Raw genomic sequence first — 27,323 nt, forward strand, 5'->3', positions numbered from 1 at the left:
CTTAGGCTAACCTCTTGCTCTAAAGGCCCTGTAACAGGCAGGTATGGCTCCCTTGTCCCCACACCAATGTTAATTTTGAAGAGAAAAGTTCCCCTGTAACCCTTTTGGACTTTGCCATTTGTTACTTTGAATGTTCTCATTGTTGATATACACATTAAATTCCTTCAGTGTCTCCAAAACTTTAGCCTGAGGACAGACTGTCACCTTGTATTGAGGTTAGACTGGATGCCCACTTCTCCACGTGTTACCATTTGTGCACTTTGCACATGATAGTTCTGGCTGCCATGGCAGAAGTCAGGCAGAAATGTCGATGCAACCCAAGGAGACGGACACATTCCTGTGAAATTGGCTCTGCCCAGGAGCCAGGTCTTATCAGGAAGCCTTAATGAAATCACTGGAAAGAAGACTGCAAAGTCAGTGGCTCCGGGACACAGCTACCCCGGGGTGGAAGGAGAACCCAACTTTCCAGCCTGCCAGCCCAGAAGTGGGTCTCTGGCAGGCTCCTACCTGGGCTCATGGCACCGGGACCACACATGGCTATCCCGGGATAACCAGGCCCTTTCTCCGAACGTGCCCAAAGCCCCAGAGCAGCCAGAGGTCACCATCCCAAACACGGCGCACCCCCGAGGATCCCCAGGAGCCGCTCCCCGCCTCATCCCAGCGCCCGGTGCTCTCCTCTCCTGCCGCCGGCCCCCAGCCCGGCGCATCTCCCCGGGGACCGGCCGTGGGGAGGGCGGCTCGGCGGCGGCAGCCCTCGCTGGCAGGCAGCGGCCGGGGCCGCCGGCAGCCCGGAGCGCCGATCCCGGCCGGTTGCGCGGCCCCGGGGCGGGGCGGGCGGGCGGGGCGCTGCGGGCCGGCCGGGGGAGCCGGCGCTGCTGGAATCGCAGGCTGCCGAGCGGAGCGCAGTGAGGGCAGCGCCGTGTCCCGGAGCCCTCGGGAGTCGCCGGGCTGCGGCCCCGCTCATCGCCATGGAGAAGTACAAAGGTGAGGGGAGAGGGGCGTCACGCGTGTCCGTGTCCCGCGGCTGCCCCGCTCGGGGACCGCCGGGGGCGGCGGTCTTTGCGGGTGACAGACCCGCTGACACGGGCCCCGCGGAATGCTGTCCCTGTCCCCCCCCGTGGGATAAGCGGCGGTGGGATGCGGGGGCAGCTCCCGGGGCGATGTTTCCCGAGAGTGGGAGCGGGATCAGCTGCGGGGAAGGGGGTCCCTGCGAGCGCGGCCCGAGCCCAGTTCCTGCGGCTGTCCCGCCGGTGGGACCGCGCGGTGAGGGCGGGGGTCCCGCTCCGCGGAGGGGAAGGCGGACGGATCGTGGGGACGGGAACTGGCTGCCGGGGGAGGCGATCTCCGCGAGTGGGGCCAGGGATCGGGGTCCCGGCGAGAGGGGCCGGGGTCAGCTCGGGGATGGAGGGGAAGCGCTGCCCGCCAGTGGGGCCGGGTGCGGGGAGCCATGGGGAAGGTGCGGGGCAGAGCGGGCAGGTCCCACCCGGACTTGTGGAGTCCCTGCGTACCTGCCCCGGGCACCGGGTAGGAAGGGAAGGAGAAGGAGGGAGATGTGGGAAAATGTCACGGTTTATCCGATCCGGAGATCGGGACCTTTTTTTTTTTGCCACTTAAAAGCAGCGGCTTGTTGAGTTTCCTGCAGCCGCTCAGTTGTCTGACATTGCCAGCTCCGTCTTTTCGTCCTAAACCGCCCCATCTGCGCGGGCTTCCACCCTCCCAGGCTGAACGGGCACGACACTGAGTGATGTCCTGTGTTCTAAACGCAAAGAGTTTTGGTGGTTAGGGAGAGGGTAGGTGAGCAGCTCCCAGCTTTTTCCCTGGCAGGTCTCATCCGGGCTGGCTGTCACCCACAGCCCATTTATTTCCCCTCAATCAATGGCTCTGGCGCTTCCTGTGTGATGCTGCTCGGTCATGAGCACCGGGACTGGCACATCTCAGGTCCGTGCTGCTGTGGGCACTCTTGGACATTTTTCAAACATGAGCTCTCCTTGCCAGCTGAGGGGGCAGGCGGTGGGATGAGGTGCCCGGGCACGGAGCGCTCGGATGTGTGCGGGTGCTCTGAGATTTCTGCTCCTGCTGATGTGTAAAAACCTCCCCTGGAGGAGGCGGATCCACCACTTGTGCAGCCGCACGGAGTAAATCTGCGGTCAATTTTACCTGTTGAGAGGAAATGTGACTCTCCTTGTAAAATTGTTGTCCTCCTCATGGAACTCGAACATATAAGTGGGGAACTTGGTACTAAACAAATGTATTTCTGCCAGACCCCGTTTAAACTTATTACTGTCAAACTAGAAAGGTTTGCTTAGACCTCAGTAGATGCATTTGAGCTAATAGCTCATTTCCTAATCCTGCTTTGGTGGGGGCTCCATATGTTGAGGTATCATATTGTGTGATGTTAACTTTTGCCAGGACTGTGTGGGTTTTTTTCACTGTGCAATACTTTAGCATTCTGACAAGGCTGGCGCTGTGCTGCCTGTTGCATTTTGATCCTTTTCCTCCTTACAACTGGTGCTTTACAGGCCTGATAAGCACAATAATAACACACTGCAAAAGTGATCTTAAGGATTATACTACAAATCAAATATTGTGTAGTTGGTTTGGGTTTTTTGGGGTCTTTTTTCCATCCTGGCAGGGTCTGCACAATTCCATTCAGTTCCAGTAGCAAAGCAGTAGATTCATTAAGATTCAGCTATGTTTTGTATATTGTCTTTTTAAATATGCACACTGCTCCCTCAGAGCAGCGGGGATGTTCTGCACATGTGTGATGAATAAATAGCGAGCACAACTGACGGCGGAGCCCTGCCAGTGCTTTTTTGTGTTGGTGCTGAGGGTGGGAGCGGGGGTGGTAATGAGGCACTGCCAGCCCTCCGGGGCAGCCACGGGCAATGGCACAGCTGGGTCAGTGCCTGGGAGGTGTCCCCAGTGTGGAGGGTGACTGGAGTCTCCTGGAGAAGGGCTGGGCATGTGGGAGCTGGGAGCCTTGAGGAGCAAAGTGGAGAGGGCAGACAAGTGGGTTGTTATTAATAAGCACGGAGGATTTGTGCCCATTCCGGTGGGGATAACTCGTTGATGCCTTGCTATGGGAAGTCTTCATCCTTGCCACTAGCCAGGCAGAGTGCTCGTGCAGGGAAATCCTGTAATGATAGAGGTGGATGGACTCGAGGAGGGCTGTTGAGCAATGAATTGGTGTTCCGGGAAAACGAATTTGACTACGAGATCTGTCCTACTACTTACGAAATTAAGTTTGCAAGCCTCAGCAAACAGCAGCATCTTTCCTTTAAACATGGGCAGGGATGTGAAATAATCCAGGCTCTAAGATGGCACGTGCAAGAGTCTCTCCTGTTTCAATGGCAGGTGAAGCAGCCACAGGAATCAGGTTGGGTGGAGCATGCAGAGCCAGGTGGAGTGTGAGGCTGGGGCTGGTGGCTGCCAGGGTGGCACCCATGGAGTGGGAAGAGCTCGGGTTGTTGGACTTGCATGGTGGGAAGTAGTGAAGGAGAGATTGTGAAACTCTCCTGGGAATGGGTTTCCTTTCCCAGCCACTGCAAATGAGGTTGCAAGGCCAGCTGCATAGGAGGACACTGCCTCTTGACTCCTCTTAGGCTTTTGAAGCTCTGAAGGGTAATCTTGATGCGCAGCAGGGTTTGTTGTTTTGGGTTTTTTTTTCTCTGCCAGGCCTCCCTAAAGAATGTGAAGATGCTGTTTTAAAAGGCACCTTCTCCCTGTGATTAGGGAGTGTGTGTGAGGTATAAAGAGCAACAGACCCAACAGCCCAAGGAGACAAGAGGGAGACCTGCAGAGAGCAAGTGTGACTGAAGGTGGTCACTGTATCCACAGCTGCGCAGTGACAAGGACAGAGCTGCTGGTCTCTTGCTCTTGCTCCTCCTCTGTTTCCTGTGAGTGCTCTCACCCCCTTCTCATGTGTTCTGCCTTTGAATATGACAACTGTCCCAACTTGTGCTCCCTGCTCTAGGGGCATTGTGGCTTCTTGCCTACTCCTTACCACTCTTGTCTGACATGTCTGGCTGGTCCATGATCAACCATCTGCAGACCCTGGGAGGGGAAGAGGTGCTGAGTGCACTGTTACGATGAGGGATGTGTTGGTGACACCTTCATTTACCTGCCATCTCTGTCAATTCCTCTCAGACTGACGCCCTTGTCACTGCAGTCATGGGTGATGCAGCCCTATGCTCATAGTCTAAAGTGTCAGGTGATGTGAGCCTGGAGGGTTTTGTAAGATTATTACTGTATTTTAAATGTGTTAGAGGTCTGTAATGGAAATCAGAGCAACTTTCAGCCCCGTTCTTCTAAGAGAAGTGTTTGGCATTCATGTTTTACTATCTCTGTTGAGCAAAGATTCAAGCTTCACATTCCTTGTCAGAGGGTCCTTGGAAGTGTTTGCAGTGCTCCCCCAAGGAGATGAACGTTGTTTGCCCATGAAGGAGAGATTGTCTTCTCAACAGAAGCTAACAGTTTAGCATTGATAAGGAGTAAAATGGTGACTTGGTAGAAAGAAGTGTTTGCTTGCTAAGTTAACATGTTTTAACTGGGAGGGGAAAGGGGGTGGGTCTGTTTAGGATTAGGGCATGTGTTCTTTTCCACGTGTTCTTGCACATACTAAGGGATGTGCTTGGGGTTAGACTGAAAAGTGGAGACATGAATGAAAGACATGAGCCCTGGTAACAACCTGAGGTGCTTTATAAACTATTGTTAATCAGAGTTGGAAATGGATTGATTCATATGAACAAGATCTCTGCAGTCATATGTGGTTTCTCCTCAGCTGATTGTCCACACAGCTGTTGTGTTTAACTCATTGTCTTGGTGTGGCAACTGGAGAAAGCAGGGCAGTGTACTGCTCTGTGCCAAATCCACAACTTTCAGCTGCTGGGCTCAGCCTTCTTTAAGTGAAGATGAAAATTAGTGTCATGCATAACCTCATAACACACACAGTAACTCTCACTTATGTGAGAGGGACCCTGGTTGGTTTTGGAGGATGGAACAGGCTCTGTTGGGGAATAGGCAGTAGGAGTGCAAAGTTATTTACTCTGCAGGGCTTGAGGACATGAAACCTTTGTTCTGTGACTGAAACCACAGCCTATCTCAAACATCTGCCATGCCCACTCTTCCAAGCCATCCCACCTGTGCCAGTATAGTACTTCTGTCTCTTCCAGCACAGCTGCATTTCTTGTTTGAACAGGGCACATGAGGATGCTCTGAGTTGTATTACACTCACACAAGGCTCTCCAGTGCTCTCCACGCCAGGACAGGCTCATTGCAGACAGGCTGTAGGGCTGCTGGCTTCAGCCCCATTTCATGAGCAGTGATGGCTCTTGGGAGGTGCGTGTCTAACTGCCAGGTTTGTGCTCCTTTTGCGACCCCCAAAATGATCACTGGGGCTGGCTCTGTCTCTTGAGAGTAAGGGGCAGGGGGACAGTACTCCTGCAGGCCTGCTGCTTTGGGGTCTGTACCCCATCTGTGTCACTACCAAAATTGCCAAGAGCCCTTCTCCTAAAGCCAGGAGAGAAGCTTTCTTCCTAAAAGAAGAAAAGAAAAAACAACAACAAAAAAAAGGAGGATAAAAGCTAGCTCACAAGCTCTGAGCCTTTGGGCATCTGGTTTTGGAATGCTCTAGACAGGGCACAAGCCCTTCCTTTACCTTTGTGTGTAAGCAAGTCTCGTTCCCCTTGCTCCCCACACCTTCACCTCTCCTCGAAGCTGGCTCTGTGTGCCCGGCTGGGGATGGGAGACACTGCCTGAATGAGTTTATTGTTCCTGGGCTCTCGCTGATGGCTTTCACTGAACGCCCACAGCCAGCAGCACAGGGAGTGTCTATGCAAAAATGCTTGTACTGCTTTATGCTGGAGCATGGCTGGCTCTTTCAGCTCCCAGCAGCAGTGGTGGGCTGGGGGCAAGCAGGGAACTGGGCAGCTCGTGTCACCCAGGCTGTGCAGGGCTTTAAAATCGGAATTCTGGACACCTGCTCAGCTGCAATACTTGGTCCTCAATGTTTTCATCCCAACATACAGTACGTATGAAAGATTTAGTGATTTGATTGAATTCCTTAAGATTTCATGTTAAATTCACGACCTGAATCCCAAGCTCCTTCACCAGTGGCCAATGCTGTCCTTGCAACCATCCTCCCTAGATCAAGGGAAATTAGGGATGCTGTTCTTTTGAGAAGTCTTTGTAAACTCTAATTTGCTGTAGCCTCTGGGAAGGCAGGATCTGTGTAATGCAGGGAAGTGCATCTTCAGGCAATAGCAACCAGAGAGCCCAGAGCTGTAGGGGACCTCTTAGGGAACCAAAAATAAGAGGTGCACCTATCATCAAAGGGGATGCAGAGCATGTGCACCCAGGGCACAGGTGTTCCTCTTTGAAGCTGTCTGGCTGAAGCACAGATCCAGAGCCAACAAGTGAATTGGGATCCCACAGTCACACAGCCAGTTGGATGACCTGCATATTATTGTTTACTTCATCTTGGAAGTTGAGTCATTTGTGCTTTTCTTTTGGGTCAACAGACAAGACAGACTGGTCCAGTCTGTGCTGCAGCCTGTCAGCACAGCTCTGTGGGTCAGAGATGTGTCTGACAGGGCCTTGTTCTAAGGAGCTGCTGGTGCAGGTGTTCATACAGCCACTTCCTGGGCTGGAGCTGCTGGGTTGGTGATGGATTGGGAAGGAGTGTCAGTGAACTGGCAAATTCCCTGGCAGTAGCTGAGAGAGGGCATTTCCATTGTAAGAGCTGTGCTGCCCTGTGAAGAAGAGGGGTTAAATTTGGGAACTTCTTGCTGTGTGCTATGGTGCATGGCTAAAAACCCTTGTGTGAGCTGGAGGAATGACTGTAGAAGTTCACAAACCAAAAAAAATCTGCTCAGCAGCGTTTAGTAGGAAGCCCCCAGTCTCCTGGTACCCGACGTCCTTATTTTTATTTTTTTTTTAAACAAATAAAATTACTAAATTTACATGAATCCAGGGAGTGGAGCTTGAGGAGGGAAAAGCCTCCAAAACAAACAGGAGTTGCTAAGGGTGGCCAGAGGAGCTGAGGCTTTGGTGAAAAGCTCTCCAAACCCGGCCGGGGCAGGGGGCAGTCAGGGCTGCAGCCCCCCAGAGTGCTCTGCCTTGGGGCTGTTGTGCCAGGCTGGGAGGTCAGCCCTTGCTGGGGGAGCTGAGAGCAGTTCCTGCCACAGGGAGGGATTGTGTCCCCATCCAGAGGGCCTGTGGTGTGTCAGGGTGCTGCGAGTGCCTGGGAAATGTGTTGGGTTGGTCTGAAGTTCAAAGGACAAGGGCCAGGATTTATTAAAATATGTTTCCCCTCTGCCCGTCCACTGACCTGTCACTTTCTCCATGGGCAAAATTCCATAGAAAGCAAGCCTGAGGATGGATTGGAGCATGGTAACATTGTCTTGGACTGTAAACAGCTCTGTCTGGAAGTAAATATCTCAGAATTATGGGATCAGACTGAAACCCCCACGTAACATACAGACTTGGACACTTGCAATTTAATAAAAGTATTTCCCCTCCTTGGGTGGACTGTGCTCTGTGTTGAATAAAGATTTTCTTTTTTTTTTTTCTTTTTCTTCTTTTTTTTCTTTTTTTATGCTTTGGCTCTGATTAGGATAGAAGTAGAGCACAAAGTGTAGAAAAAGCCTGGGAAATAGGGATTCACAAGTCTCAGCTGGCAGTTTAGCCTGTGGGCTTCTTATTTCTGAGTGTAGGAATCTCCTCCAGAGATAACCAGAAACAGTAGCTACCCCCAGCATTGGTGTGATGCGTGTGGGGTTTTTTTACTTCCTTTTGTGTTATAGGGGACTGAATCTTTTAAGAAATATCTTTAGATTCCTGATCTTCCTAATAATAATGCGGCTTTCCAGAGCTGGCAGTGAGTTTGGGGTGTAGAGGTGGGCAGCTAAGCAGTTGGGATGCTTTTTGAAGAAGTTTGCATAACACTTTGGCAGCAGTGCTTTGAAAGAGGTGGGTCTGAGCCAGGAGATTCTTACAGTTTGTGCTCAAGTTGTGGCTCGAGCCCTTCCCTCTTGGACTGAGTGAGATGGGGAGCGAGTCTTGGTCTGCTGCAAGGAGGGGATCTCTGTCCTGCAGCCTGTGTGTGTTCTGAGGCAGCCAGCCCAGGCAGGTGCTGAGGGGAAACATGTGTGCAGCTCCTGTGAGATGAGATAAGGTATCTGCAGAGAGATCTCTGATCCAAAGTCACTCTGCAGATCTCATCATTGCTGTTTGTCACTGCAAAGTATGACAGCTATTAAGGCTGGGGAGAAAGAGCTGGCTCACAGCTCTCAGTTTCTCTGAGAACTTGAGTTGCACAAGGTTACGTGATGTCACAAGTGGCTTTTGCTGAAAGTCCTCCACAAGTGTGTGTGAAATTTGGGGCTTTCTCCTGCTGAGGAATGCAACCAAGCCAGCTGCAGCCCCACAGCCTTCCAGTAGCACTGTCAGTCTGTCATCTCTGGAAGGAACCCACGTATTTGTTCAGACAGTCCCAGTGCCAAACAGCTCTGACTTCTGATGGTCCCGCTGTGAGTGAGCTGAAATCAGGAGAATGCAGACAGACCTTTTGGTGCCTGCTGGTAACAGGTACGTGGTTGCAGCAGTTAGGGGGCCAACACTTGTGGCAGCAAAATATCACAAGTCTGGAACCTGGGACTGACTTTAAAAGTGGAGATGTGGCCAGCCCAGACTTGTGCAGTGGCCTGTGACAGCTGGAGGCCGTCTGCTGCATCCATCCCATCAGCAGCTTCATCCAGGCTGCTTGGCTGGGGAGCACGTCCTGTCTCCTTTGTATAAATCCAGCATCTTCAAGGATCTTTTGTGTTCTACTGCAGTCTCTAAAAATGTGCCACGTAGTCTCGAACGGTGGGAACGTCTGGTCTTTTTACTGTCATACTTTTCAGACTTCTCCGTGGCTCTGGGGAATGCAGCATCAGGCAGAGAGCTGGGATTGTAGTGTACATACAGTTCCACATCTGCTAAAGGTTTGCCTGATCTTGGTAGCTGCTGAAATGTGGCAAAGAAGAAGAGAACACTCAGGCTAGTTGAGCTCAGTTAGCAAAGAGCTAATTGTTCGTTAGCTGTCTTTACCTTGCTGTGGTTACGTAGGCAGGGGGGTGGGATGCTCATTCATGTCACCCAACCACAGCCAGGTTTTTGGTCCCTGTTGGGAATTCAGTGCACATGCACTGGGGTGCATTTCTTTGCCTAAGATATGAGCTGTGTGTGAAGTTGCATAAACTATGTCCAAGTGGAGAGGCCAGGAAAAGGCAGGGAAGGCTGGCTGATTCCCGTGGTCAGGAGCCCTCCTCCCCCAGCCTGAGGTCACAGACAGCTGGGGGCACACTGGGCAGGGTGGCCCTGGCTTCACCATCCAGTGCTGCAGGGTCTGGAATCTGCAGGGCAGCACGGTGGCTACGTGCTTTTTCTCCTGGATTTTTTTCAGTCCATGTGGGTTGTTTACCTCATCTGGGGCACGTTGCACTTGGTGCCTGGGGCTCCAGGTGTAGCCAGTGCTGGGCCTGCAGGTGCTTTTGGAGTTCAGCAACCTCACCTGTCTCGTTGGAAGATGGTCACAAGTGCCCCAGAGCTGTGAAGTCACCAGTGAAGTGTGCATGTGACTGTTCTGGGTGGTTTTGGGTTTCTCCCACACCAGTGTTTGTGCTCCACACTTACTTGTGTCTTGCTCCTCTGAGCAGCAGTGTCAGGGCTGAATATAGTTTTTGGTGAGCCTGTGCAGGATCACAGTGATCTGAAAGCCAGTGACCTCTGGAATAGGTCAGTCATGTCTGCAGAGCAGCTTCTTCACCCTTCACCCACCAATTCATCCAGCAATACCTCCCTTAGCCAGGCTGTGAGAAAGCTGTAGGAAAACATGAGCACTAAACTTCTCATGATGCTCCTAATCAAGGGATACTGGCTTCTGTCTATAACTTCGGTAATCACAGCACTAAAGAGTTAATAATATAATCAGTTTCTGCTAGCAAGGGCCTGTCTTGTTTCAACGGAAGTCAGCTACCAAACTATTTAGCAAAGCAACACTTGTAAATTATTTACTCTACAGTTAAGCATGGTATTATTTTATATAAACAGAGGTTTTCATAACTGCTTCAACTTTATTCCATTTTCTCTCTAGTAGTCGTGTTACGGGATACACACACATATCCATGCACAGTGTCTCTTGCCTTTCTCTAATGAGCAGTGCTAGCTGATTATGTTATCTAGTTGCCTACATGCCACATCAGTTTAATCTGCTGTAGCTAGAGCTTTGAAATTGTCCCCCTCATGAGATGAAGCGTCTTGAAAACTAAGTTGTCTTCCAGGTATTGAAAGGAATTACTGACTTGTTTGGTGCTGGCTGCCCTGATGCAGTCCTGGACAGACCCTGGAACTGAGTAAAGCGTGTCAGAATATTACCAATGCTCCAAGTGTGGTTTAGCTTATGCTTGAGTCCGTGTGAACTCCAAGGTCTAGGAAAATTCACCAGTAAATCAGTCACAAAGTGTGTTAATTATGCCAACATACACTCTTGACTTCTGGGATATTGAACTGTAATTCTGTCTCTGACTGTGATATGCAGCTCTGGAGACACTGCTGATGTGGTCTGTCATCTGAGCACTTGGATCATGGTGGCTTGTCACGCTCTAAACTCAGTGGTCTCTTGCTTTAATCACCTGTATATTCCAACACACTGATTGAATCTGTTTATATGGGTTACACTGGTCTACACTGAGCCAGTGTAAGCTGGCAATGTGTGAAGCCAGAGCTGGCAAGGATTCTTGAAGCCTGTGCCTGTTGTCATCCTGCACTAGTTAACTTCAGTGAGTGTAGTTTTCCTATCAGGTTATTCAAACAGATGCTCTCTGAGTGTAGAAGAGATCTATTTCTGGAAATTGAAGTGGGAGTTGGCAGAGTGGGGGGAAGTGAAATGGCAATCAAAATTCCCATACTTTATCCTAAAGGCTGATTTCCCACGTCTGGCTGAGAGGAGAAACAAATGCTTTCTAGACCCAGGAGGCTCAACATTCCCTGAAACAGAATGATTTATTTTTAATTCTGATAGTTCACTGCAGCTCTTAAACCGAAAGAGCAGTGACAGTTTTATTATACTACTTAGAAATAAAGGCAGCAAGCTCTGGGCAATGCTGAGGCTGAAAAACTTGGAGTGCTGTAGGAAGGGAGGGCAGGTTAATCCAGACATTTAAGCCCTGCTGAGTCCAGCCCAGCCAGAGCGTGGCCTGAATTGGAGGGGCAGCACCCAGAGGGGCAAGATTTGACTCTGGCTGGAAATCTGTGTTAAACAGCACAGCATTTCACATTAGCGTTTCTTTGGATTGGCTACGTCAGCCTTCCTTCAATTCTTTGGCCTAAATAATGGCATCCCCTAAGCTTATATGCTGGGGTGTTTGTTGGTGGTTTTTTTTCATTTGCTGCTGATGCCATTTCAGCTGTGGTCAGTCTTTTATTCTTGTGATGGTCAGTTCCAGCTCCCACAGGAATGCCAAAGCCATGGGGACTGACAGGAGCACAGATGGTTGTTGAGCACAGAGAACAGTACTTGTGTGAGACGGATTGAAGATCATAAATAGGGCATCCTATTAGTGAGTGCAGGGGATAAATTGGACCATCCTTGTAGTTAACACAGGCTGCTGGCTGTCCCTTTGAAACTGGCATTGCCCCAAAACCAGAATAAGAACCATGGGCTGTTGGGTACCACTTCCAGATCACACATTCTTATACCTTTGGCTGCTCGGTGTCACCATTAAAAAATGTGTAGGTCTGGATGATGCTCCAGTGCTTTCTTTAAGGTATTCTTCTAACATTTAACCCTGATCAGACAATCTCACTCTGACATTCTGATTAGCTACAAAATCTTTGCAGTTTTCTTTTGTTCCCATCCTGGGTTGAGGTTTTTGTTGGAAATGCTCTGTTTCCAGCATATGTTCTTGTTTTTCCTGATAAACATGCATGTCTGTTGGCCCACATTTAGATGAAGTGGGAAGGGCCAAATTAATTCCTGGTGTCGTTCCAGCATAGTCAATGGGCTGACCACAAATTTCAGACTGGGTCTGAAATTTACACTGGATTGACTGCAAATTTTACTCGTTTTTCTGATACATCACTTAACTGTATTTCTGGTGCAGTTGGTAAAGATGCCTTTGAATTTAGTATAATTAAAGGTGATTTGTGATAGAGGAGGGATGTAGAGCTGACTACTCCTTAGCCAAGCAGACATGCTCAGAATTCCAGTTGCCAATAGCACTGACGTGGCTGACCCTTGCTCCAGACCAGGGTCTGGACTGTGTTAGCTATTTGGACCATGAAAGATGAGGAGATTCTACTACACTGGAGGATGCTTTATGAAAATGCAGCCAAATCATCTATGGACAGTTCAGCAAGGACATCTTCACCTTCTCTGATCATCTAGGCTGAAGCCTTTCCAGCTCCTGATGAAATGGTGCTCCTGGGACTACTTGCTTATCCCAGATTCTGGGATGGAATTTCAAATTCTCTTTCACCCGTTGATTTTACGATTGCCTTTCCTCATTCATGCAGTTTCTTTTTGTTGCTTACTGACAAATGTGCAGGCCTGCTCTGCCATCATACTGCCAGAAGGAAGGAAAATGTTCCATTTTGAATATGGAAAGGGAGTTGCTGCTTAGCACAGACAGAACTGGCTTCTAGATGAAAGAGTCAAATACCAAACTGTTTTGTTTCAGTTTGAGCAGGACAGGCTTTGATCTAGAGGAGGTGACTCAGTCAGGAGCAGGGAGCAATTCTTTATAGTGCATTTAGAAATAAAACCTGAAGATTTAGGCTATGATAGCTTTGACACGTCAGTCATAGCATATATTATGTGAAAATGAAAACCATAAACATCTGAAATGAAGTGTGGAGACTTTTCTGAAGAGAGAGAGATAAAAAATAACATTTCTGGTATTGGTTGCCAAGAGTTTTCCTCAAGTCAAAAAGGACTGGGGGTAGGGTAAGATCATTCCTATTGCGATAGGAATAATGAGCAATGCGGACAAAGCAGGAAGGGGAAAGACTTCCTGCAGTGCAGCTCAAGCCAGCGGTGGGGCCAGGATGAAAATTGGGATCTCCTGGCCTCAAGTCAGGCTCCATAATCCATCTCTGCTGCCTGCTCTTCACCCCGCCTCGATGCATCATCCCCTCTGTCACCTTCCACAGCGCTCTGGATCAGAAGGCGGCCGCGGTCAGACCCCGCTCGGTCACTGGGCTGGCTCCACTTGCACAGAGCAGGGATGGGCCAGATTCCTGCTACTGAGCTGCTTTTATCTGGAGCCAGGTGACCGGCCCTGATCAATGCAGCTGTGTTTTGTGGCACTGCAGCTGGCCAAACAAACACAGCTGGAGCACGGCTGGGTCCCTGCGCCTGCTGCACACACACGCGTGGAGCGAGGGCCGTGTGGCGTGGCCAGTGTCCTGGGGATGGGGTGAAACACATCTGGCTCCACACAACAGGCTGCTGGCAGTCCCCAGTGTGAAAGCAAAGTGTCACTGGTGCTCATTATTTCTGCAGCTTTATTCTACATCCAGCCCCTGACCTTCATTTTGTTCTGTGCCAGTGTCCTGTGTAGGCTGAGAGCAAATGGGTCTCTGCCTGAAGAATGTTCCTTGGTTCTTTTTGAAGGCTGCATGCAGGAGATGATGGAAGCTTCTTTGGCACAGTTGCCTTGTGAAGTATCCTGCTGCTAACAGTGTGTTTCTGCTGAGGCTGAAGAGTTTATTTCTCCTCAGTCTCACAATACGACCTCCTCACCTGCACCATCTCTGGCATTAGTTCCCCTTCTCACCAGCAGACAGCTCTTGACTTTTCACGAGGTTATTATTCTGCTGGCTTGACTTGACAGTCTGGACAGTGATGGAGCAGGAGCAGGGTGCAGGGCAGGGAGACAGTCTGTTGGGTAGCAAAGCTCTGTCAGGTGGGCTCACTTGGGATGCTGAAGAAGTGCAGGTCCTTCAGTGATGCCTGGGAGCAGGGCTCACCTGGTCTGTCTTGTACCCCTGGTTACAAAATTTGTTACAAAATAGGAGCCTGATTAGGTGGCCCAGGCTCTGCAGGTTTGGCCTCCTAGAGAGAGAAAAGATCCTTTATGTCATCTAGTTCATCCCATGGTCTGGGAAGCGTACATCTCCTGGTGTTCTCCCAATTTGAATGCAAAATGTTCCCAATGAGGTGACTTATCTCAGTTCTTCTAAGGATTATTCCATGGTCTGGGAGATCCTATTACTCTTATGGGTGTGATGTATAAGGGCATCAGATTCCTCACATTGGATGTATATAATGGAAGAATCAGATAATTTCCTTGCTTGGCATGGCAAACAAAAAGCCTTTTTCACTGATGCCATGGAACAGCCAGTGCTGTGATGTGAGAGCTGGAGACAGCGTGTCTGTATCAGGAGATGTGCTGAGGATGCAGCTACCCACATTGCCTGCTGTCACCAAATCAGAGCTGTCCTGGCTCTGGCTCACAGCCAACCTGCACTCAGCAGGCAGTGGCTGTCCCACTGGAATGTCATCCTGCAGTTTGTCAAGCTGGTGTGAGGGCAGAGGTTGTGCTTGGAGAGGGGTCAGAAGCTCAAGGCTTGAAAACAGAAAGTGCTGAGAGTGTGGCTGGAGGGCAGCAAGGTGCTGGCCTGGCACTGGCTGAGCTTCAGGCAGGCACCAGGGACTACCCATGGCAGGAGGGCTCTCTGCTCCCTGCAGCTCCTGGGGATGCATCCAGGGCAGCTCCTCCAGCCTCTGGCAGGGTGTGCAGGTGAGGGACTGACCTCTGGCAGGTGTGGAAAAGGGCTGTGCCCCCTCCTCCAGGAGGAAGGAGCAGGGTCACAGGTGCTTTCATCCTGGGCTGTGTGGGAGGGACATGGCACCTGCTGTTCATCCTGCAGTAGGGAGGGCTGCAAGCTCCCACATGTCACCACATCCTTCTCTTCCTCTCCAACTTCCCTTTGCACATACCATTATGATGATTTGTTTCGCTGATGCATTTCCAGGAACTAAAACCCATTTTCAAAGACCTGAAGAGGCAGGAGTTCCTTTCTATGACGGAGCAGATGGTTAATTTTATATTTTAATAGTCTTACTCTGAACAGTGGATCTCCTGCCCCAGAAAAGATTTCTTCAACCCAGGGATCCTTCTTTTAGATTGTGTCTTTCCCCTGAGTCCCAGTCGTTTCAATGGAATAGTTTAAAATGTGTTTTTGATGTTCCATTGTTCCAGTTTACTCCTGTCTTGAGTGCATAGAACTGCCTTTACTATAAAAGAAGATTGTGAAAATTAATGGCTTTACCCAGTGGCATTGCACGAATGTTAAAGGAGAAACATTTTCCTGTGAGTAGCACTGGAAATGTGTATGTTCTCCAAGAGACTGGAAATGTGGGCTCCAGTCCTCCAGGAAATGGACTGAACCAGAGATGTTACTGGGGTTTTTTTGAGTGAAGCTGCTGAGGGACCATGCTAGTTTTACAGAGATTCCTCTCTGTTGGGTGGGACACATGCAGTGAGAATTTTCATCTGCAGCCATGAAACTATAACCTTTCCAATCAGCTGGGGTTTTTGGACAACATTCAACTCTCATAAAATTGACATTTATGAATTATAAATAACAGTAAATGTACCTAAATACTTGGGTGCCATAAATGTTATTAGCTACTCTTAATGTATGTTGTAACAGAATGTAACTTCACTCCAGAATTGGTGGCAATCCTTGAAGCTATAAGGGGTGTCCGTACTGCAGTATGGTCATGGAGGTCTCTTAGACAGAAGGAAATTGATTTGATAAACATATCAGGAAACAAAAAACCAAAACATCTATGGAAATTTCTGCTTGCAGCAAAGGCCATATTTCTTAAGCAGAGGACAAAGAGATAATAAACTATAAATTCAGTGGGGAACAAGGAAGTCATGTAGCAACTGCAAAAGATCCAAACATATGGAAAATTCAATTCTGTGGAGAATTAAGTCACTCTTATGTAATCAGGATCAATGGAAATGAGCTGATGTCAGTATTGGACTGGTTTAATGCATGGGTGGAAAATTGTGTTGTCTCAGAGAGACCTGCTAATAGGAGTGGAAGCTCCATGTATGTCGCATGTCCATTAGCTGTTGGGTTTTTTCACCTAAGAGAGGCCTGATCCAAACCCAGCAGAAGTAAATAAGCTTTCCACTAATCTGAAACTCATTTGGGGTCTGAAGGCAGAAGATCTGTATGAGGTGGCAAACAGTAAGAGCCTGGGATGCACATGTACCTCTCATACTGGTGGTTCAGGGTGAAACTTACCCCTTTTTTTCCCATCTGTCTGAACCTTTTGCACTGCAGGTTATCTGTCTGTCCCTCCAGGCTGGGCCACAGAGGCCTTACAGCCTTGGAAAGGCCCTGCCCAGGTAGGGGCCCAAGCCTCCCCGCTTGGTTGGAAGGGGCTCCACCTGGCAGGAGGAGAGAGGGGTGTCCCCTGTGCCCAGGGCAGGGACTCCAGACGTGATGGACACCAACAGCATTGCAAGACTGCCCAAAGACCCTCCTGACCTTCCTGTGGCATGACTGTGATCCTGTGAGACACAGCATGTGGTGGGGAAGGGATCCAGAGCAGAAGAAAAGCTCCTGAAGGAGGGCAGGCAGCCAAAGCACCTGGCAGGGTCCTGTGCTTGAAGATCTGTTGTGACAGGGCTTGGCAGCAGCAGGAGCAGCTGAGCTTGGAGCTTGTCCCTGAAAATATGCCATCGTTAGCCTGGCAGCTGTGCAGGGAACAGCAGAAGCTGCTCCTTGGCAGGAGCATGCTCTAGTTGGTGTCACTGTCCTTGGGAAGGAGGGGCAGCAGTGCATCCTCCTGGGTGTGCACAGGTGTGCTCTGGGCAGCGTGAGGGAATTGGCAGCACAGGAGTGCACCCTGCCAAGGAGCCTCCCTCCTGGAAAAGCTGTCTGGGTTCAGCAGGAGCATTCTTTCTTTGGCCACTGGCTGTTGGGCACTTCGCTGGTCCTGAGAATCCAGCCAAGCATCCTTGCTCCTGGTTTGAGAGCCAGGAGGAAGTTTTGGGGAGGTTCTGAGTGTGGTGGTTTTGTGGGGATTTTTTTAATGGTTGCTTGGGTTTTGATGGCTTTCTCTTCTGGCTTGTAAGTGAGGATAATGGGGAGGACACAGCATGCAAGGGTTTAGTGAGATGTGCATGCTCTGGTACCTTGGACACTGGCAGTGGTCAGGATACTGCACCAGGACTTACTGAAGGTGTGTTTGAGTGATGAGCATCAAGCACATGTTAACTAGAAGAGACCTTCTGCTGGGAAGCAAAAAGGCTTCATGAGAGACTTTTCCCCACATGAAATAGGTTTGGTACTGTGGAGTGTTACTGTGTATGGAAACATGCCTCTGAATTAACAGATTAGGGGAAAAGTCAGCTGTTAAACGTTAGTGGATGGAGCTGTCACATGAACTGAGTGTGTGGGTGGTTTCCAATTAGGAGATGCCAGAGGTAGGGAGAGTAATGAGGTAAAAAGTGGTGGGAAAGTCTGACCTTGACAGTTTCCAGTCCAGTGAGAGCCTGAAGGGCAGGCTGAAGCGAGTGAGGTCTCTAAGTGGGTCAACAGAGTGGAGGACCTGAGTTGCTAAACACTTCTCAAGCACTGGAAAGGGGTGCTGCAGTACCTGCTCTTCCCTGGCCAGGCACTGCTGCTGGTTGCTCTGTGCTGGCTCTGACAGTCAGACCACCCTCTGAGATGATTCATCTGGCCAACCTGATGGGGGAAAAAACACCCACAAAACAAAACCCAAATCCTTTTGTTGCTGCATATATCTTCCCCTGAAGGAGAATTGATGTGGCTCATCATCAGCTCATGGGGGACACCGCTGTAAGTGCAAGGAAGGGCTGAAGCAGTGTAACCGAAGGCAGGGAAAAAGAAGAGGACAGTAGGATCTCACTAGCTCTATGGGTTCCTTGTTTGGAAGGTTTATGGGTCTGTGAAATAACTTTGATGTTTCCCAGAGTGAATTTATTGAAAAGATAGAGGGGACTACGACATGAAGAGACCAAACAGTTCCTTAGACATTTCTTTGGCATTTCTAGAAAACCTGTTGATCTTGACTGAAGAAATATTCTCTGTGATATGGAATAATCCCTCCTAAAATGATGTTAGAGAGGTGAAGACATCCCTGGGGTTGTGAGCAAAGTTAGTGATAGTGTCTACTTCCTGCCCAGCAGCTTTACAGATTCACTGAAAGTGGCCAGTGTCTTTCCTGAGAAACAGCTGCTCAGAATTTTGGGAGGAAAAATATTTTATTCCTCACATTTTGATGGATTTGAGGCTCACCAGCTGTTTGAGAAGCCTGCCAAGGCTCCACACTGTTGTGGAAATGTACAGTAACCGGGCATAAATAGCTCTAAGTCCTTTTTTGGAGCGAGGAGTGAAAATGTCTTAATGCTGGGAAGCTGTTGAATGTCTTTTTCAATGTAGAAATAAATCAGAAGGGAATTGTTCTGCCTTTGCCAACAAATAAACATTTTGAGGAATTCACTGTCCCTGTTACTATAGGACCTCTTGTGCTCTACCCATCGGCTGGAGCTGTCCAAGCCCTCCAAGGCCCTCATGATCTTAATGTCTGTGTTTGAAATACAATTTTCAACCTGAAAAAATGCTTCTTAAATTACAATTTTGGACTGATATATATATATAATCTGTGCTATTTTCATCTGAGAACCAAATTCTCAGAATATTGATAGAAATCTCTCATTGACTTCAAGGAAACTAGGCCCTTGATCTGTCAGTCTGGGTTAAACCAGGAAAGACAAACAGAAGATCTCTGTCAAAATGACTTTGTGCTAGCAAATGCAATTTCTGTGTTTCCCTGAGTAAACTATTCTGATTTGCTTTTTTTTTCAGCTCTCTTCCTATCCCACAACATGGAGAAAAGATTATATGAAGTATTTTGACTGCTGTCAAAGCAAGGAAATTGTTGGCTGTAAATTGAAAAGAAATATGTTTGCCCCAATCTTAAAGCCTGTCTCTGGATGGAAAACGGGATATTTCCTGGCTTAGGATGCAGTTCAGCTGTGGGGAAGGTCTTGTCCAGCTCAAATGTGTGCCCAGACTGGGATGTTATGGTCCAAGGGGGTGGGCTGTGGATGGCTGGCCTAGTAGATAGGTAAAGAACTGGATACGTTTTGGGGATGAAGAAAAAAAAGATTGTGGTTTGTGTTCTACCTGAACTCCTGCCTTCGGGGTGTGCAGAAAAGGCCCTCGCCTAGGGGGGATGGTTGGAGGCCATGTGAGCTCTGTTTAGCCATTTTGTGAGTCCTCCATGCACATCAGGACACAAAGTCCAAGACTGCTCTTTTCTGTCGCCAGGAGCTGCTCATGTGTGGCTCTCACAGTGGGATAAGGATTGAGGGGACTGTCAGTACAGCAAGAGCTCTCCAAGCTGACTTCCTTCCTCTGGTTGGAATAGGTCAGTCTGCTTGTAGCAGCCCTGTCCATCGGTGAGACTCAGAAAGGCTTCTTTAATGTGGAGTGAATTGTCCTCTTGGGATGAAGCTCAGGCAAGAGGCCAAGAGCCCAAGACTTTAACAAAGAAGCATCAACCTGTTTGTATGATTTTTGTATACACTATACAAATCTTCTGAACAAGATGTTCTTCTAACCCCATGAAAAGGAAGGCCAAGAGAGAAAGTCTGATGCATTAGTGGGAGGCATTCAGATGCTGCCAAAATGGTGTGATGTAACTTGACACAGTGCCAGTGTTTCTGCTGTAAACTGAATGCAGGTGAATGCTGATTAAAATGAGCCTGCACAGTACCTATCTGTGCATGTGTTGTTTGATTTAAGGCAGCATCTAGAAATACAGGTGAGGAAACCAGATTCTGTCTGTCTGATGATACATGGGCATTCTTATCTCTGTATTTCCATCCTGAAACAGAAATACAAACGACCCACAGATACACAATGTTACTTGCTCTAAATAGCCCCAAACACACCTTATTGCTTATGTTTGGGTTTTGATGAGTAGACAGCTTGGGAAACTGTTGGCTTTATTTATTACATATTATCATGTCACACTCTTGATGTGTGTAAAACTCCAACAACAAGCTTGGTAAATGAAGAGAGAGCAAGTGGGTGTTTATTGACTTCATTTCAACACTCTCCCATAACATCCTCCTAGGCAAACTGGTGAAGTACAAGCCCAAGGAGTGGATGGTGAGGTGAGGCAAAAACTGGCTGAACTGCCGTGCTCCATGGATTGTGACTGGGGACACAAAATCCAGCTGCAAGCCAGTCACTTCTCCACCTGCATTAGTGACCTGGTTGAGGGGGCAGTTTGTAGATAACACCAAACTAGGAGTGGCTGATGCACCAGATGGTTGTACCGCAGTTAGGAAGGGCCTCACTAGCCTGAAGGAATGAGCCAGCAGGGATCTCCTGAAGTCCCAGAAAGGAGGGCAAAGTCCTGCCCTTGAGGAGGGATAACCCCAGGGATAATGTGCTGGGCCAACCAGCTGGAATGCACCTTTGCAAAAACCCTCTTGGTGGACACCAAGACGAACACCAGTGTGCCTTCATGGCAACAGGCCAACAGCCTCAGGGGAGCATGCATTAATCTGGGAGCACACATCAGTCCAGTCCTGACACATGCTGGTGTTTGATACACCCTTGGTAACAGAGGAGGAATTTTTAAACAAATTTGGCACAAGCCATCCTAAAATGCTTCTCCACAGTGGCACAATCTGTGTCAGTCAAGGGAGTTTTAGCTTCTTGGAGCAGGGCCAGTGTTCCTGTAACACATGGCACAGCTGTGTGGATGAACAGCCATCCCATTCTGCTGCATCTGCTTTTGAAACACTCCAGGTATCTGTGAATTTGTGCCTCTAAAGCTATTTTACAGATGAAAATCTTGAGTGTTGACAGTGTGCTGTCAGGGCTGGAAGATGAGGCTTTTCTGTGCTAATGGATTTGCTGCCTCCCTGATTTTCTCGAAGCACTGCTAAATGTGTCATGCAGAAAGGTGGTTTCGTTAGCAGTTCTGCTTGGCTGGGGGAAAATCACTCTCTTTATTTATTTACTTGCTTCAGCGTGAAGTCTCACTTGGCAGGGCAGTCACTTCCCAGGCCCTCCCAAGCTGCTGTTTTCCATCCCTGTGCTATGAACGAAAGGTGGGCTCCCACCCCTGGCCAGCTGTGGTTGATGTGGGCAGAGCTGCTGGCCAGGTTGTGCTCCAGTCCAGCCAAGCACAGTGTTTGCCATGTTGATCCTCCTTGGCTGCCCTCTGCTTTTGTAGGTCTGGATGTGTCCCTGGGATGCTCCTCACAAGAGTATCTGGCACATTAGGTCTCCTACATGCACTGGAGGTCAGCTGGGAGGGAAGGACTTCTAGTGGAAAGGAACATCTGTTACTCCTTATGTGTGACCACTGTCAAGGTTTCCATCCCTCCAGCTGAGCAGTTCTTCGCCAAAGGCCTGGTAATCTGATTTTTTTGAGGAGGAGAGGGAAAGCTAATCTTCAGGATGATTCTTTCTTTTAGCTGAAAAGAGATCAGTTTTGTTTTAAATTACAGTACATTGAGTCAGTGTCTTTGACACCCAGAGCTGTGTTGGTGGAAAGCTGCTGAAGGGCCTGGCCAGGCAGGATCCCACGTGTCTGCTGTGGCTTTGTGCAGGGTGCACCTTGCAAGGGGCCTTGCACAGCCACTGGTGCAGGATGGTCCGTGCTCGGCTTTGCTTCTCCGGCTGGAGCGTTCCTGCTGGAGGGTGTGCCCAGCAAAACAAATGACATTGTTTTCACATGGTGTAAAGCCACTCCCTGCACCTTCCCCTGCAACAGTGCCCTTGTCCTGGCTCTAAATCCTGAGGGGAAGCAGGGCTGAGTCATCTGGCACTGAATGTATTTATAAATCAGCAAGGCTGGAGCACTGCAGAGCCTGCCAGGAGAGGCCAGCACTTGGAAGATCTTGGCCAGTGATGGTGGGTTCCCCCCACACCCCGTTCCTGTCCTCAGGTTTGGTTATTGACCCAGATCACCAGGTTTTGGCTGTGAGGTGAGCAGTAGGAGCTGGTTCAAGGAAACCATTGATGAGGCATCAAACTGCTGGGCTAATTTGCTTTTTTTTCCCTTACAAAACCTCACATGTGAGCTCGGGGCAGAAACAGGAGCACGGAAAAAGGCTTGCACAGGGGAAGAGCTTTGAAGGTTTGTGATGCTCACAGCTAAGCTGAGCTGGCTGTTTGCACTCCCCCTACAGCACCCAAGGTGCTGGTGGGGGATGCCTGTGCTGTTCTGGCCATGCTGGCTGGTTCTTGCCTTGGCTACAGTCTGCAGCAAGGTGACTTTGATCTCACTTGCATAAGGGTAAGCCAGAGGGAGCACCAGGGCTGCTCCTGGGGGCACTTTGGAGTGGAGAAGCCTGAGCTGTGGCACAGGGAGGCTGAGCCCAGCCTGGTTCTGTGCTCAGGGTTAAGTGGCTCTTTTTCAGCTTCCTCACATTCTCTTCCATCCCCTTTCCTCCCGGAATAACAAAATCAGAGCAGGGAGGTTTGGTTTATTGTGCTGGGTCTCTCCTTCCTCCACCTGCTCTGGCAGCTGATCTCCTCTTAATGAACAAAGTTGCCTGGGGATGCCATTTACCCAGGGGAGGCAGTTCCCCCTGCACAATTGATTTTTTTTTTTTTTGTGCAAACTGCGTGTCCAGCCTTGCTTGCGGGTGCTGTTAGTTCTGTCCATGCTTTCTCTGGAAAAGGTGGTTTTCGACAGAAGGCCTGTGTTTGCAAATCTTCCCCTCTTTCTGGAAGGAGCAGGGTGAAACAGTTCATGATTCTGATGTGATGGAGAAGTAGAGACAGTGGAGGGGAGAAGTACAGAGGAGAGGGATTGCTCCTTCCCTCTCCATATATCCCACGTACGCTATGAGAACAGGGAGTTTGCTGCTGGAACAAATGGGCAGGAAGTGGGAAGTGAATAAAGGAAAGGGCTCCTTCACGTGCTCTGAGTGTGACTGTGGGATGTGCTGCTCAGGCCAAAGGATCCCTGCTGTTAACCTTGCTGGTGAAAAGGGCCAGCCAACTGGATGTGACCTAAATCTGAGCTCAAAGCAGTCAGTCTGCATCATGCCTTGTGACTGGGCAAAATCAACCTGTACGTTGTGCTGTGCTGAGACTCAGGAATTTCTGTGCCGAGACCCCAAAATGCAGACCCTGTGCCCCGGTGGCTGTTTCACTGGTGCTGCCTGTGAATCCACTCTGCTGTGGAACGCTAGGTATTGATTCAGGCTTCTGGCCCAATGGTTTCCACCACTGCTGCCTTGCTCTGGCTCCTCAGGGTCCTGGTTGGGGATTTGAGGCTAGGGGATTTCTGTTTGTTTGTGTAAGAATGTTTTATTCATTTATCCCTAATCAGATACAGTTCTCATCATTGCTTAGCTTTCAGCTATCTTGAAATGAAAAGAAAATACATGTTTGTCTTCCAGCACCTTGGGAGCCAAGGGAAGCCTTAACCAGAGCCAAGATGTAACGTGGCAGTACAAGCACTAATATCCGATGTTCCCCCAGATTTGTAATTAAAAGCCGATGATTTTCCCAAGGTTACCAGAAGGACACCAGCCTACAGGACCCAGTTGTCTGGCTGCCATAACACTAAACCTGTTCCTGTGGCAATAAGCTGATTGCTTTTGGGGTTTGTGCTGATTTTAGGCCTTTTTTTTGGCGTGGTTTTTTTGTTTTTTTTTTTTTTTTTTTTTTGAATGAGTGCTGCTGCACATCTCCCTTCTTCCTGATGCAACCAGGATCTCAGCACAATTTCTTGGCACTGCAGCATCATCCCGTAGAGGCTGCAGGCAGTGCCAGGCGCTCTGCAGGGATGTCGTGAGAAGCAGCCCTGTTCCCAGGGGTCCCTGAGTCCTGATACCCTCCCAGAGATGCACGGGGCCAGTGCAGCTCCAGCGGCTTCTGCAGGGGGCTGGTGCTGCCTCTAGGTCGTTTTTTCTCATAGTATTTTTGTCGGAGGAATGCACCTCCTGACCCACTGCTCGCTCAGCCTGGGAGAGCGGAGTGCTGGGAGGGAGGGCCAGCCCTGCTCCAGCTGGGAGTCGCCAAGCTGCTCCTATTTTGGGAACGGCTGGGTGTTTCCAGGTCCCCTGGGTACGTGCTGGGTTTGCCTTCTTGCCTTTGTTAGTGCTGCTTGGACAAAGACCTAGAAACCAGCTGTGATTTATGATGTTTTTTATTAGGTAGGCAAGTGACGAAATACAAAGCAAGAGACCCAGCTCTCCCCTTTTTGCAGGAGGGATGCCTGTTTGAATGGGAAGTGTGCAGAGTGGGCTGTGTGGGTGCAAGTACCAGCTGGTTTTTTCAGCTGGTTGGTGCTCCTAAGCCTGTGTAGCAAGGGAAAGAAAAGATATTTTTGTTCTATTGAAAATTTGGATCCTGCTTCCTGCCTGTACTGGAAAGGTGAAATATGCTAGGAATGAGCAATGTGTTCTTCTCAGGAGCTCCTCTCCTCTCTGTAGCTGGGTTGGATGCTTTGGGAGGTTTTAAACTGACTAAGCACAGGCATGCTCCTGCCTGCTCTGCTGCTGAGACATCCCTCGCCCTGCCTCAGCATGGGCTCAGAACCCACCACAGAGTGGTGAATTGCTTCAGAGTGAATTCAAGGATGTGCTATGAAGGGATGGAGGTAACCATGTGCTTGACATCTTTAGTTGGACCAGCGCCATCAATAAGTCAGTCACACCAGTGCTTTGTACAGCTCTGCCCGTCTGAGTTGCCAGAAGATGGGCTTGTTAGTGATGGATGATTAGGGGAAATAGATGAGTTGAACACAGCCTCCACATCACCCACACACTGTACTTGGTACATGCAGGGACTAGAGGACTTCTCTTGAAGTTATGTCCAAGTCCCTGCTGAGCAGGGGTAGCCATGGGAATTGTCCCTTTGGGGCTCTCTAACTCCAGCTCCTGGTCTTTCCTGCTGAAAGACTGTCCCAGGCTCCTCATTTCCCACTTCTCGTGGCATCCTGAAAAGTTTTAGTCCAGCACAGCTCCCAGCTGAAGTCCTTCTGGAAACCAGATGTGTCAGCTCAGCAAGACATCCTGCTTAAATATTTCCAAAAAGAAGTTCAAGGTTGCCTTGTGATTCTTGGTTTGGGTGTTGTTTGTTTTTCAACATTGATTTTCAATCTTGTGGCTATCCCTGGTAATTCCCAGCTGCTTTGGACTTTTTGGGCTGATGCAAAAGGGCCAAAAACTCAGTCTGCTAGTGCAGTTAACAGGAGCTGTAAGGGCTTTGTAGCACTCCTCTGGGATGGAGTTGCTGGAGCTGCCCTGATGAATCTCATCCAGAGGAAATCTACTGGGCATGAGGAAGTCTGATCCCAGTATTCCCTCACACAAGTGGATTTTTCTGCATCCTGACCCATCAGGACAGTGTGGGTTTTTCTTTTATTTTTTCTTAGTGAAGCTGCACAGAAGTATTTTTCCTGAAAGTTCCTCGGGTCCTGGCTGGTATTTCTGATCAAAACCAGCCTTTGTGGTGATGGTAGTGCTCAGGAAACCCAGGTCCCCAGGCCTGAGCCTCAGAGGTCGCTGCCTGTGTTTTGCAGGAACTCCTACTCTGAGGAACACTAGCAGCATGTGTACATGTATGTATAGGAAATTACTTAAATGGGAGAAAATGGGAGAGAGCAGCTCCAGAGGTGTTAAGTGTTCAGAGGAGCAGCCTGCGGTGCTGCCCAGTGTGAGCTTGGTTTTGGTCCTCAGTCTCTCCCACCCTTGAGGAGGGCTCTCCTGGTGGGGTTTATTGTTCAAAACAAACAGAATCCCAAAGTCTGGGCTTCCCATTGAACGTGGAGCGGTTTGCGGTTTCCTGTTTCAATGAAGAGCAGCTTGCATTTGTTTTACTTTCATCTTGGTTTTTCTCTGGTGTTTTGGAATCCCCAGAGCTGGACATCTGCATCTAATGTGAGCTGGGAAATTTCTGCACTGTCCATTTGTGCCTGCATAAACCTGGAGTTTCCCTATAAAAGAGTACTCTTCTCTGGGCTTAAGTTCAAGCTCTGAAAAGCTTCAGTGGGGCTGCACAGATCTGTATGAGATGAAGGTACAGCTCCAGTAGATATCTGTGGTGGTTGCACAGCTATACACCCAGACTTGTGTATCCTCCAGGCATTTCTGTGTTCTCAAAGGAGTGTTCTAAACGCCACCTTCCAACTTCCAGTGCAAGTCCAAGAGCCCAGGAAGACCAGCTCAGCTGTCAGCCAAGTCCTGGCACTGACTGCAGAGGTGAGCAGGGGGAGCTGCGTGTCCAATTGCCTTTGACTCATGGCTCAAACACCCATGTGGCTGCCTCTGTTTGGGCCAGGCTCATGGTGCCACTGATACCTCCTGGAGCAAATTTTGAAGTGGTGTCTTTGCTTCTGTATCAAGAAGCTTTGCCGGTCTGCTGCTGTGTCTCAAAATGTGGCACCCTTTGTAGACCTGCTTGTGAGGAGTAGCTGCATTCCTACAAAGATTGTTCTTTTTCCCTCAAAACTGAGTCAGGAGCTTGGGAAACAAAGTCCCCATGAGACCTGTGGGCATAAGTGACATCATAGGGTAAAAACCTTTATTCCTTTGAGATTATGGTTGCCCCCAAAAGCCTGAGGCAGATGGAATCCAATGCAGCTTGAACTAAATACATGAAGAACATTTGAATGCCTAGACGATTTTCAGTAAATACTTCGTGTCATGACATCCTGTGAGCTTCCTCAGAGTGTTACTGGAAGCCTGTTTAAGCTTGCCAAACTCCCAGCAATCTTTTTTTCTTGCCCACTTGACAGATGAGCAATTTGAGATCCTTAACTGCAGTGACCCACCGAGCTGGGAATGGGGCGGGAGGAAGGGACTGGCTGTGCCAGGTGCTGCTGCTGGAGCTCATTCCTCTAACCTGAGTCACCACATCTCACCTGCACCTGGTGAGACAACAGTGCACTGTCTGGCTTTGGAGAGCTGTTGACTCATTTTTGTTGTCTCTGTCACTGTTGAAAATGAACTGTTGAGTCTCTACTGTAGGGAAAAAAAGTGCAAGAAAACGGGCGTAAATGTCTTCAGGTAGAGAACAGATGTTGGGAAGAAATGGCCCTGGTGGAGCACCAACTTTGGCCTCACTCCAAAGCTGCACTTCTTCTGCCCTAGGATTTTATTGCAGATCTCTAGCTTTGGCCTTTGCCTTCCTGGAATTGTTGAGACCTCCTGGTGTAAGGGGCTAAATGCTGAGTTTGTTGTGAGCTGCTTCAGCTTTTTGGGCAAAACTAGAAAAGACATTTCTGCTGTGGCTCTGCTGTTGCAGCC

At 49.2% G+C, this 27,323-nt stretch overlaps 1 protein-coding gene across 3 annotated transcripts in view; it reads left to right on the forward strand.

Annotated features, from left to right (window-relative positions):
- Window positions 1–872: 872 nt before the first annotated feature.
- Window positions 873–27,323, forward strand: part of AFAP1L2 (actin filament associated protein 1 like 2) — a 66,591-nt gene continuing 40,140 nt past the window's right edge. For 2 of the 3 annotated variants that reach the window (XM_066190882.1, XM_066190883.1), the window contains exon 1: window positions 874–984. In XM_066190882.1, coding sequence (XP_066046979.1) covers window positions 969–984 — 16 coding nt within the window. In that variant the 5' untranslated portion in view covers window positions 874–968. Of the gene's footprint in view, window positions 985–27,323 lie in introns of all 3 variants that reach the window. The other variant, XM_066190888.1, reaches the window with a different exon arrangement.

This window comes from Chamaea fasciata, unplaced genomic scaffold (assembly GCF_029207755.1).
Source record: "Chamaea fasciata isolate MVZ Bird 193981 ecotype frontalis unplaced genomic scaffold, bChaFas1.0.hap1 SCAF_9, whole genome shotgun sequence".
NCBI lineage: Eukaryota > Metazoa > Chordata > Aves > Passeriformes > Sylviidae > Chamaea > Chamaea fasciata.